The sequence below is a fragment of the Bison bison genome, unplaced genomic scaffold (genome assembly GCF_000754665.1).
Source record: "Bison bison bison isolate TAMUID 2011002044 unplaced genomic scaffold, Bison_UMD1.0 scf7180017864180, whole genome shotgun sequence".
NCBI lineage: Eukaryota > Metazoa > Chordata > Mammalia > Artiodactyla > Bovidae > Bison > Bison bison.
The window spans coordinates 15,453,281-15,464,840 of NW_011494752.1; the positions used below are offsets into that span (position 1 = coordinate 15,453,281).

Sequence of the window (11,560 nt, forward strand, 5' to 3'; positions counted from 1 at the left end):
CCCGGGCAAACACTTCCGGCTAGATCGATCCGACCCCTTACTCTCTCTCCTTTTTTTTTTTTTGCTTCTCACGGCTCTGTTTCTCTTCTCTGCCCAGTTCCCTCCCCCTTTCCCTCTACAGATGGCCCAGAAGGAGAACGCCTACCCCTGGCCCTATGGCCGGCAGACGGTAAGGGCTTTCTCACTTCCCCTCTCCCACCAGCATGGCGACTTCCTGCTTGCAGATTCGAGATCCTGCAGATGGCGATCCTCTTAGCACTTTTCTCCTGGCTTTGCACCAGCGCATGGGCCCCAGTCAGGTCATTTGTAGCCACATCCTATCCGGTGCTACCAGTTTGAATTTGACCAGCCTGTGAGGACCTCTGAAGAGCTGAGCCTACTTGTCACATACAAATGGCGTCTGGGACTGAGCAGGCAGGGTCTGGCCTATTAGGCCATGAATCTCAACTGTTGTCCTGAAAAAATAGGCTAGGCAGGAAATAGATATGGGCTATTTAGATGAGTTTATAAGTTTAAAAGGTCCAAGAGAAGTCTTACTTAAGAATTTGGATTTTAATGACTGGTGTGACATTTGCATCTGAAAAGCTTTATTTTCCAGTTGTCCTAACACCTTTCATTGAAGAATCTATCCTCTGATTTGAAATGCTAGCATTATTGTATATATTAAATTCCCACATATATGTGGATTTATTTCTGGACTCCATTTTGTTCAACTTGCTTATTTGTAAATCCTAAATTCGCTGTTTGTGAACAAGTCTGTAGGAGCACTGAGGCTCTTTCTCTCTTGGTTAAAGAAGAAAGAAGGAGCCCTACATGAGCTTTGTTCTCTGTTAGTGGGGCTTGAGATTCCTGGAGGGTCCCTCTATCCCCTTGTCCACCAGCTCCCTCCCTGGTGAAGCTCTGAATGGGGAGGCTGAATGAGATAACACTGTCGTGTCTACACCAGTCACTCCCAAAAGAAAGTGGTGTGTGTTACTCAGAAGTTGAAAGTAACAAGTGCTCCAGGACCATTAAAATAGCCTTCAGTGTCCCTAAAGCCTGTTGTTGCAAAGGGGTAAATACTGAGATTTGCTGAACACTCAAGGCCCCAAGGATCTTATCTGAGCCTTAACAGACCAAGCTTAGGGGACTATGAGAATACTTCTGTTCTGAAGCTCCTTGAATTGTGGGTGTTCATTACCCCAGCCTCTACTGCCCCCTGGAGTAGGGGGCTGGGTAAATGAGTGGTGTTATGGACAAGACTGAGTAGCAAAATTGTGGTCTCATTGTTCCTCTTTGAACTGGGGATGGGATGGGGTAGGTGGGTGGCTTTATAGCAAGGCCTGAAATGCTGCCTGTAGCGCATTCCAACCCGGTCACTGGGATAAAGGCACCCTCAGAGCTCCCCTCTGGTCCTTCTCAGGCTCAGCCTGGCCTGAACACCCTGCCCCAGAGAGTTCTCCGGAAGGAGCCTGTCACTCCATCGGCACTTGTCCTCATGAGTCGCTCCAATGCCCAGCCCACAGGTAAACTAGCACAAAGGGAGGGTACTGATCTGAGAGAACTAGGGTCTGCAGAGGGTTGGTGGGGATGAAAATGTCAAAGGATGGCCTCAACTTCCCTATTCTTTCCTTAGCTGCCCCTGGCCAGAAGGTGGTGGAGAACAGCAGTGGAACCCCCAACATCCCAAAGTAAGCTCCCCAAGCTTTGGTGTAGCAAGAGAGTGGGTGGAATAAAGGAAGGAGGAGGAGGGATGCGGGCGAGAAAGCCTGATCCATCCTCAGCTCCCCTGGAAGAGAAGCAGGACTACAGGCAGGAGGGGCGGAGGTGCAGAGAGAAGGCAAACACCTCAGAGGACCGACTAACCACCACTCAGCTGCTCCACCACTGCTTCCCAAACAGGCGTTCCTTCACAATCGATGACTTTGAGATTGGGCGTCCTCTGGGCAAAGGCAAGTTTGGAAATGTGTACTTGGCTCGGGAGAAGAAAAGCCATTTCATCGTGGCGCTCAAAGTCCTCTTCAAGTCTCAGATCGAGAAGGAGGGTGTGGAGCACCAGCTGCGTAGAGAGATCGAAATCCAAGCGCATCTGCAGTACGCTTAACGTCCCCTGAGCCAGAGCCCCCTGCCGCCCCAACCCCACTCCTCCTCCAACCCCACCACATCTGGACTGTCTTCTCTGCAGCTGTGGCCACGCAGCCCCAATGAGCTCTCAATCCCAGCCAGAGCCTTGAATCCAGAAAATCACCTCCAGTCCCCACTTAGGACTGCCACCTGGCTTCCCCTACCTGGCCCAGACCTGACCCACTCTGCCCCAATGCGACCTGTCATCTTTCCCATTTCCTTAGGCCAGAATGCAGCCTGATGCCTCCTCTGTCTCCTCTCCCAGACATCCCAACATCTTGCGTCTCTACAACTATTTCTATGACCGGCGAAGGATCTACTTGATTCTGGAGTATGCCCCCCGGGGGGAGCTCTACAAGGAGCTGCAGAAGAGCCGAACTTTTGATGAGCAGCGAACAGCCACGGTCGGGGCGGGTGGGCACCTGGGGCACTGGCAGGGGCCTGGAGGCTGGGGGGATGCCATTTGCAGCCCGAGGTCAGTCCTTGTCTGACTGTCTGTCATTGGCCCCCCAGATCATGGAGGAGCTGGCAGATGCTCTGACATACTGCCATGCGAAGAAGGTGATTCACAGAGACATCAAGCCTGAGAATCTGCTCTTGGGGCTCCGGGGAGAGCTGAAGATTGCTGACTTCGGCTGGTCGGTGCACGCCCCCTCCCTGAGGTATGGTGGGCCAGAAGGCCAGCCCTGGGTATGAAGCCATTCAAAATAAAACCACTCCAGATCTTGTTACCCAGAGACATTTTGGGTTGTTCTCATGTAAATATATAAACACAGCAATATCTTTACAAAAATAGGAGACTGGGAGTTCCCTGCTGGTCCAGTGGTTAGGACTCCAGCTTTCACTGCAGGGGGCCCAGGTTCAATCCCTGGTCGAGAGAACTAAGATCCTGCAAACCATGCAGTGTGGCCAAAAACAAAAATAGGAGACTCAGTTTTGTCACCCAGATTTCTCACTTGAAACATTGGGACCTTCTTGCCATTATCACTGAGAATATTCCCACATCATTTTTAGTGGCTTCATAGTATTGCACAGTAGAAATGTAACGTGATTAAGCAACATGTGGTTGATGAATATCTGAAATTTTTCCTTTAATTCTAAGGTGAACGTTGCCCTCATATCTGATTTAAGATACGGCCCTCAGTGTGGAAATGCAGTCAGTGTGTTAGTCCCACTCCTACCCCAAAGACCCCATCAGAGCCTGGTTGGAAGACCCCTGGCACATCTTGGGGTGGGTCTGGGCTCCCTGTCAGGCTGCAGGGAAAGGAGGGAAAGTCTGGATCTGAGATCCCTGCCCCCGCCCCAGGAGGAAGACAATGTGCGGCACTCTGGACTACCTGCCCCCAGAGATGATTGAGGGGCGCACGCACAATGAGAAGGTGGACCTGTGGTGCATCGGTGTGCTCTGCTACGAGCTGCTGGTGGGAAACCCGCCCTTTGAGAGTGCTTCCCACAATGAGACATACCGGCGTATCGTCAAGGTGGGAGGCTGGCCCCTGGGGTCTGGCTGGAGTTTGTGCCAGCTCAGGGGCTGGGGCGGGGAGTGGGCACACTGTTGCTGTTGATGTTAAACCCTGCTAATAGAGTGGGAAGTGGAGGCAAAAGCAGCCAGGATGAAGCCCTTCTCTCCTTGCAGGTGGACCTAAAGTTCCCTCCTTCTGTGCCCTTGGGAGCCCAGGACCTCATCTACAAGCTGCTCAAGCATAACCCCTCAGAACGCCTGCCGCTGGCCCAGGTCTCGGCCCACCCTTGGGTCCGAACCCACTCTCGCAGGGTGCTGCCTCCCTCTGCCCCTCAGTCTGTCCCCTGAAATGTCCCTGTCCTTTTCTCAGTTGTGTCTGTGTCTGTATATGTGTAGTTAGGAGGAGGGGGGTCCCTAGTCTGTTTCTGCATCTGTCTTTTACCTCGTCTTTATTTAATAAAGGCTGAAGCTTTTTTTACTGATGAGTGTAGATGTTTACAGGTGGAGACTGCTGTGAAGGAAGTCATCATCTGTAGTGAGGAGGCGAGGGAGTTGCCCGTGCTGGGCAGTGGGGTGGGCACTGCATCACCACCCCTGGGAGCACCCCTTAGCACTGAGAGCAACCTCTCAGCTCTAACCCCATCTGGTTAGCTCCCAACCATCACACTTCCACATCTTTTCTTTCCCCTGCTCTGGCTCCCAGGCCTGGGGATGCTGAGGACCTGTCTCTACTCTGCTATGCCTGCACACCAGCCATCACCAACCGTCTCCACCCACCTCCTCCTATTACTCCCTCTTAGTTGACCTCTAATCTTTCCCTTTCCTGGGTCAGTCTTGCTGACCTAGGAGCAATTAAAGTTGTCTTTTTTGTTTTTCTGCTCTGGTGAGGATTTAGCACAGGAATAAATAGAAGCTGATGATGTCTAGTTCCTGACCTAAAGTTTCACTGCTTTGTATGATGCTTGCAATATGGTGCTTCCTGTAGGTTTTGTTCTTTTGTTTTGGCCACCCAGAGCAGCATGCACGATCTTGAGTTTCCCTGACCAGGGGACGAACTCATTCCCCTTGCAGTGGAAGCTTGGAGTCCTAACCACTGGACTGTCAGGGAAATCTCTTGCTGTAGGTTTTTGATACATGTCTTTTATTAGGTTAAGGAAGGCCTGGGCTCTTCCTAGTTCATTAAGGGTTTGGTGTTTTTTGAAGCATGAATAGGTGTTGAGTTTCACCTAATGCTTTTTCTGCATGTGTTTATTATTTGTACTTTTAAGCCATGTGGTGTAGAACATCAATAAAGTTTCTTATTTTTATTTCATCTCAGATACTCACGCTATATTCAATTCCTAGGGCTACTGTAACAAATTACCACAAATTTGGGTGGTTTTAAACAGCAGAAATGGGTTCTCTGACAGTTCTGGAGGCCAGAAGTCCATGATCAAGGTGTCAGTAGCACCACCCTCCCATATATGCCTCTAGGGAAAAATCCTCCCTTGCCTTTTCCATCTTCATGTGACTCCAGGCACTTCATGGCTTGTGGCTACATCACTCCAAGCTCTGCTTTTGTCTTCACATACCTTCCTGTCTTCGCTTTTCTCTCCTCTGTCTTAAAAGAACACTAGCAATTTGATTTATGGCTCACCTAGATAATCCAGGGTAATGTTATCTCACAATCCTTAATTATATCTGCAAAGACCCTTTTTCCAAAAAACACTGCATTCATTGCTTCCAGAGGTTAAGACAATGACATATCTTTTAGGGGGCTACCATGCAACCCACTACATATGCCCACAGATTAAAATAATTGAAGGACAGTATAGGGCTTGAAAAAACAAAAAACCAACAGTCTTCCCATTTCTCTCTCCCCAGAGATAAATCCTTTTGGATCTGTTCCAAATCCTTTTACAGTTTTGCTTTTTTTTTGGTATTTACTTTGTATCTCCAAATCACATGCTTCTGTCACTACTTCTTTACATTTTCAGTTTTAGGCTTTATCTATCATTTTCCTGATACGAATGTAAGGATTTCATTCTTTCACTCCACTGCCACCAGAAACAAGGGCATTTTCTGTCCCTACATCCTGCTGGTGTAGTTATATCATAATTTTGGTTAAGATTTATTCATTTGACAATAGTTACTGAGTGCTCTGTGCAGCCCAGGTGCTGTTCTAGAGGCTGAGGGGTGAATAAACGAGAAGAAAAAAAAAATCCTCAACGCAGGAAGCTTGCAAAAAGTGGTTGCAGTTGTAAACAGATTGTAATGGGAGGCCTCACTGAAAAGATAATATTTGAAAAAGGACTTGATGGAGAAAAAAGGTGAACATTTTTCTTTGTAGTTGCTCAGTCACTAAGTCATGTCTGACTCTTTGCAACCCCATGGACTGCAGCACACCAGGCTCCTTTGTCCTCCACTATCTCCGAGTTTGCTCAGATTCATGTCCATTGAATCCCTGATGCTATCTATCTCATCCTCTGCTACCTTCTTTTTGCCTTCAGTCTTCCCCAGCATCAGTCTTACATCAGGTGGCCAAAGTATTGGAGCTTCAGCTTCAGTCCTTCCAATGAATATTCAGGTTTGATTTCCTTTAGGATTGATTGGTTTGATCTCCTTGCAGCCCAAGGGACTCTCAAAGAGTCTTCCCCAGCAACACAATTCAAAAGCATCAGTTCTTTGGCACTCAGCCTTCTTTATGGTCCAACTCACATCTGTGCATTACTACTGGAAAAATCATAGCTTTGACTATACGGACCTTTAATATACTTTGTGGACTCGGCCTCAAAAAACGGGGTGGGCCAAGAGGACGACGGGCGTCCTTGAGACAGCCACGGCCCCAGCCAAACGCCCTCTGAGCGGCCCTCAGGCCTCCGACTATCCGAGGAGGAAGAGGCAGAGAACGTTGGGGGCGCGAACTGCCACTCATTTGCTTTTACATTTGCAAGAGCAAATGTAAATCCTTGAGGCGGCAGCATGTCTGTCTTGTCACAGGAACAGTGAGAAGACCAGTGCCTCTGGCAGGACCAGTGAGAAGAGAAGGAAGAGAAGAGATCAGAATGGTACCAGGGCTCTGACCTTAAGGCCATTAACTAATTGAATGTTCTACCCAGAGGCAAAATCACACACCATCCTCCAAGAGGAGACACTCAAAACCCGGTGGAGAGGGCAGGAGACAAGAGAACAGAAGAGCAAATGAGAATTCTGGTTCCATCCTGATCAACTAAGGTGCGATTCAATCCCGACGGTCCAAGCAGGATATACTACTTTCATCCCAAGAACCTCTTTTAAGAAACCCAATTCTGGTTCCCTACTAAAAGCGGTTACTAAGCAACAAATGTGGGCGGAAAGAGCCTAGCTCCGCCCCTGGAGGACTCAGGCTTTTCAGGATCTTCATCTTTAAGATCTGCCTTTTCAACTTTTCGAAAGGGCGGGGCAACGAGCGTAGCTGTGACCTCCTTCTCTCCTCCCTGCTGGCTCTCACGTGTGTTCGGTCACGCAATGACAGCTGGTCTTCTGGGACTTCCTGGTTGTTGGGACCAATCAGAGTGCTCTTCACGTCCTGACCATTGTCAGCCCGAGGCCAATCGGCGCGCCTCTAAAACGCCCCTTAAAGGCGCCGCCAAGGCCTCCCAAGCCGGGGCGAACCAATTCCTCGGTTCCTGCCCCCAACTGCAGTATGGAGTCGCCCCGGGGGCGGCCTGGGCCCGAGACGGACCTGCTAGCTCTGGGGGAACAGCAAGCTGCGATCTTCGGCGACGGCCCGGGCCAAACACTCTCTGAGAGGCCCTCAGACCTCCGACTATCCGAGGACGAAGAGGCAGAGAACGTTGGGGGCGCGAGCTGCCACCCCAAGGCGTCCCTGAAGACTTCGAGCTGCAGCTTTGTCCACCCTCCGGAATGGGAAGCTCCGGAGGACAAGCCGGGCCGTGGAGGGACGCTTTCTGGGGCAGGAAGCCGCCTGGGGGCGCCGGATCCCGAATTCGACCTGCACGGGTCCTCCCGGCGCAAGGACCCTGAGCCTCCGGAGGCCAAGCCTGAATCCGAGAGGGTCTGCCGTCGAGGGAGCCCTGTAGGCGGCGGGATGGATGTTGAGCAGAAGGAAGACGACGACGAGGCGGCGGAAGCCGGCAGGGGTGGCCGTTCGTTCTCCAGCCGCCTTCAGGACAGCCGCAGCTTGGACGGGTTGAGCGGGGCGTGCGGCGGCCCCGCGTCTTCAGGGGGTGCAGAATCTGGCGCAGGCGGCGGGCGGCGCGCCACTATCTCCAGCCCCCTGGAGCTCGAAGGGACGGTGAGCCGCCATGGCGACCTCACCCACTTTGTCGCCAACAACCTGCAACTCAAGATCCGTCTGAGCGGCGCCCCTCAACCTCCGCCCCCTGCCCCTACGCGGCCCTGTTCAGCTCCCACACCCACTCCGGCCATCCCTCCCATCGACCCCGACGTGCTGCGGGACCTGGAGCGGCTGAGTCGGGAGCTGGGCGGCAGGGTGGACCGTCTGCTTCGCGGGCTGGGAGGTGCGGTGCAGGAGCTGACAGCTCTGAGCGTGGGCTGCATCCAGACCTACCGTGATGCAGTGGACTCTCTAGGGGAAGCTGTGGACATGAGCATCAAGGGCATGTACACCCTGCTGGCGCGCTGTGAAGAACTGGAGCGGGCTCTGCAACCGGTTCAGGGACTGGCGCGCCAAGTCCGGGATATCCGACGCACCTTGGAGGTGTTGGAGGCCCTGTGCAAGTGACTGGGAAGGCAGGAGAGGCCTGGCAACGCCAGGGACCAGCAGGATCCTTAAGGACTCTTCAAGGAGCCCTGGTGGGACCCGCCTGCTGAGAGGAGGGAGGCCTATATATGGGAGGTTCTTCCAGATACGTTTAGCATGCCGGCGACCATTCGCTGGGCCTTATGCAGGTGTGTATCGGGAAGTTCTAAAGGCTCTCCTGGTAGGAGGGTATGATGCTCTGCTTCTGTTCAGTTGGCCATCTGCAGCTACCTTGTTCTCCCAACTCTCTTTAGAGCACCATCTCTGGAAACCCGGGGCTTTAGGTCTGGGCTTGGGAGATGTGACTGTCATATGTTATCAAGAAAGGAGAACAGAGGAGACCCCAGCCCCCACTGTGGCCACTCTGACCTCCAGTAGTCACATCTCAGGTGCCAGGGGCTGTGGGAGCTTGTGTGGTCAAAGACCACACACCACGCAGACAAGGACGCATACTTGCAGATGGATAACCTCCTGCTTCTGCCCTCTCGCCCTCTACCATCCCATTTCCCCAGTCATAACCTGGGCGGAGCTAGAAGGAATGTATTGCATGGTAGAGGAGGTGCGTTGGGAGGGGTCTCTCTGCTCTCAGGGTTCAGATAGAATTGTTGCTGGTTTTGAAGCCCACCTGTTGTGGAATGTTCTAATCAGTTTTGGCTTTCTGAGTTTTGTGGAATTAAAGTGCTGCTGCTGCTAAGGCTGAGGCTGTGTCTGTGTGGGGTTACAGGGATTGATGAACCAAAGTAATGGGAATGAGGGTCAGTCTTTTCGTGGAGTTTTCTTGGGGCTGGTGCTGGGAGTGGGGTGGGGGTCTCAGGCCACATATGGAAGGATATGGTTCCTACTCATAAACAGCAGATCTGAGGAAAGGTAAGACACAGGTATGGGCTGAGAGATGTGTAAAAGCAGACTCAGAAGCAAGGAGATCTAGAAGAAAAAAGGAAGGAAGTGTTGTCTTAGTTCCTGAAGTGGACAGGCAGGGACTGGGCAAACTGGACATCTGTGCTCTAAAGACTAGAAACACTTGCTAGCTCCATTCTTGACCCCATTTCTCACACTGTGCCAATTCCTGGCCGCCTTCCGTTTACAGTCACATAGTAAATTCCAGAAGCTCCCGTTATGTGAGATTCAGAAACAGATCACAATACGGATCCAGTTCCGTTAAACTATCCTCCTGTAACTCAAGACACTAGGTCTTTGGGCTGAATTTAAACACGTTATTCCTCGCCTCGAGGTGTGAACAGTTCCGGAATTGGAGATGTTGCTCCACACACCTTCCTTAACAACAAAAAATTGACAGTAAATTATTTAAAAGAAGACGATACTCTGGCCCGTACGGGGCTCGAACCCGCGACCTTGGCGTTATTAGCACCACGCTCTAACCAACTGAGCTAACCGGCCAGTCGACAAGAGGCTTTCTCAATATCAATCTATGTAAAATACAAATTACTCATCGGTCCTATCTGTGAGAAAATCTCAAAATGGGTAAGCTTATTTAGAAAAACAGGGAAACAGACTACGAAAACGGAATCACTTATCATTTCGGGAAATAAAAGCGAAGCCAAAATAGTGGCAAGCACAGATAATGCAAATACGTGCTTGACTGGCAGGTCGCCGTGCCAACATAGAGCGCAAGACTGACAGCATGCACTTAGCGTTGAGGTGCACAACCGGAAATAGAAAAGGCCGTCTGGTGGCCACCGGTAGACTCCCGAAGAGATGTGGAAAATTATATATAAGCCAGAAGCCTACGACTCTTTGCTCGAAGTGTAAAAACAACCCATGCCTCGGGAGGCACCGCTGGGATTCGAACCCAGGATCTCCTGTTTACTAGACAGGCGCTTTAACCAACTAAGCCACGGCGCCCCGCGCAACCGCTTCCCCGCCTCGTTTCCCTGGCCAGGTCAGTTCCAGGTTAGGTGAATGAATGCCGGGATACCTTTCTAATTTTCGGTCGTACTGGAAAACAAGGTAGAAGGTGCGAAATCCGCGGCTGTAAAACGGGATAGGTTGAAAGGATGACACAGAAATTGAATCCTGGCACACAGAAGGTTATAAAATATAAAGACAGCTGCGGAATCGCAGGCCGACGAGGATGGGATTCGAACCCACGCGTGCAGAGCACAATGGATTAGCAGTCCATCGCCTTAACCACTCGGCCACCTCGTCCACAGGAAAGCAGCTTAGGATCTCCTCTCTGGGGTCTGGATTCTTCCTTCTCGGAGAAAGCGTGAACCTAACTACTTCGCTTAGGGATGGTGTCCCGAGGGATCCCGCCCGGCACCGCGAGGACGACTCGCAGGGCTCTGGCTGCCGAGCGATATCCTAGCCTGCGCGAGCACCCGACTCGGCGTTGGATTTCCGGGGCTTGCGTCACTCGTCAGGAACCCCGCTATCCGCCCAGATTTACAGTCCCCGGATCTACAATAAAAACTATCGCGAGATCTTGGAGCTCCCCCCGACGGGGCGGCTCGGGACTCGGAGCCAGGGACCCTCCCCTTCCGGCCCCTGTGAAGTGTTTCTTCTCTAATCTGCTGGATGGGACCTCAACAGAGTTACAAATAAGAATAAATAAAAGCTACCCGAGCTCTAGAAAAGCGAACGCTGACCCCGACGTGATTTGAACACGCAACCTTCTGATCTGGAGTCAGACGCGCTACCGTTGCGCCACGAGGTCGGCCGGCCATGGGGGTGGACAGGTCTCCCCATGACGACTGGACGGTAAGGCGGCCGGCTGTGGCGATCGAGGTGCTGAGGGCCTTCTGGAACTTCTAAAATCCCCTGGTGTGGTGCTTGCTGTCTCCCTCCGGCCTCGTGGGACCAGCAGGGCCCGCCACCCGCAGGGCAGCGGCTTTGTGGGCTCCGGGTTCATCGGTGCCCCGACCTCGTCGCCGCCCTCCTGCAGACCATAAGGCGGCCTTGAGCTGGTTCTCTGGGGGACCCAGAGCTCACAGCCCAGCGGGGACGGACTGGCACAGAAACGTGTGGAAGGACTGGGAATACCAGGCCGAAGGTGATGGAAGCACGTCTGGGACAGAGATTAGCTTTTCCAGCCGTGCGTCCCCTCCCGGGCTGCCCTTAACAGCCGCCTGCGGAGCCTTCCAGATAGCTACTCACAGGCCCCAAATTTGGAGTTTCTGGTTTAAAGATCCAGGGTAGAATCTTGGCATCATTAATTTTGTCACTTTTGACGATTCTGAGGAATCCCTTACCTACAATGAAATGCACAGATCTTAAGTGTATATTTTGATGAG

At 51.9% G+C, this 11,560-nt stretch overlaps 2 protein-coding genes and 4 non-coding genes across 9 annotated transcripts in view; 2 read left to right on the top strand and 4 right to left on the bottom strand.

Moving 5' to 3' along the window:
• Window positions 1-4,877, top strand: part of AURKB (aurora kinase B) — a 5,285-nt gene extending 408 nt beyond the window's left edge. For 2 of the 4 annotated variants that reach the window (XM_010843046.1, XM_010843047.1), the window contains exons 2-9: window positions 98-169; window positions 1,403-1,505; window positions 1,616-1,670; window positions 1,882-2,073; window positions 2,369-2,507; window positions 2,617-2,765; window positions 3,410-3,584; window positions 3,740-4,877. In XM_010843046.1, coding sequence (XP_010841348.1) covers window positions 122-169; window positions 1,403-1,505; window positions 1,616-1,670; window positions 1,882-2,073; window positions 2,369-2,507; window positions 2,617-2,765; window positions 3,410-3,584; window positions 3,740-3,913 — 1,035 coding nt within the window. In that variant the 5' untranslated portion in view covers window positions 98-121 and the 3' untranslated portion in view covers window positions 3,914-4,877. The remainder of the gene's footprint in view (window positions 1-97; window positions 170-1,402; window positions 1,506-1,615; window positions 1,671-1,881; window positions 2,074-2,368; window positions 2,508-2,616; window positions 2,766-3,409; window positions 3,585-3,739) is intronic. The other 2 variants (XM_010843048.1, XM_010843049.1) reach the window with 2 other exon arrangements.
• Window positions 4,878-6,592: 1,715 nt separating this feature from the next.
• Window positions 6,593-9,003, top strand: LOC104990745 (chromosome unknown open reading frame, human C17orf59). Its single transcript, XM_010843051.1, has one exon. The coding sequence runs from the start codon at window positions 7,230-7,232 to the stop codon at window positions 8,289-8,291; it is 1,062 nt and encodes a 353-aa protein (XP_010841353.1). The 5' UTR covers window positions 6,593-7,229; the 3' UTR covers window positions 8,292-9,003.
• Window positions 9,004-9,633: 630 nt separating this feature from the next.
• Window positions 9,634-9,707, bottom strand: TRNAI-AAU. Its single transcript has one exon. It is a non-coding gene; the product is annotated as a tRNA-Ile (tRNA).
• Window positions 9,708-10,098: 391 nt separating this feature from the next.
• On the bottom strand, window positions 10,099-10,172 carry TRNAT-AGU. Its single transcript has one exon. It is a non-coding gene; the product is annotated as a tRNA-Thr (tRNA).
• Window positions 10,173-10,393: 221 nt separating this feature from the next.
• TRNAS-GCU lies at window positions 10,394-10,475 on the bottom strand. The gene has a single exon. It is a non-coding gene; the product is annotated as a tRNA-Ser (tRNA).
• Window positions 10,476-10,911: 436 nt separating this feature from the next.
• TRNAW-CCA lies at window positions 10,912-10,983 on the bottom strand. Its single transcript has one exon. It is a non-coding gene; the product is annotated as a tRNA-Trp (tRNA).
• Between the last annotated feature and the right edge of the window lie 577 nt (window positions 10,984-11,560).

Excerpts from the sequence above, each read along its gene's own strand:
- LOC104990745 (XM_010843051.1), top strand. The coding sequence starts at position 7,230 with ATGGAGTCGCCCCGGGGGCGGCCTGGGCCCGAGACGGACCTGCTAGCT.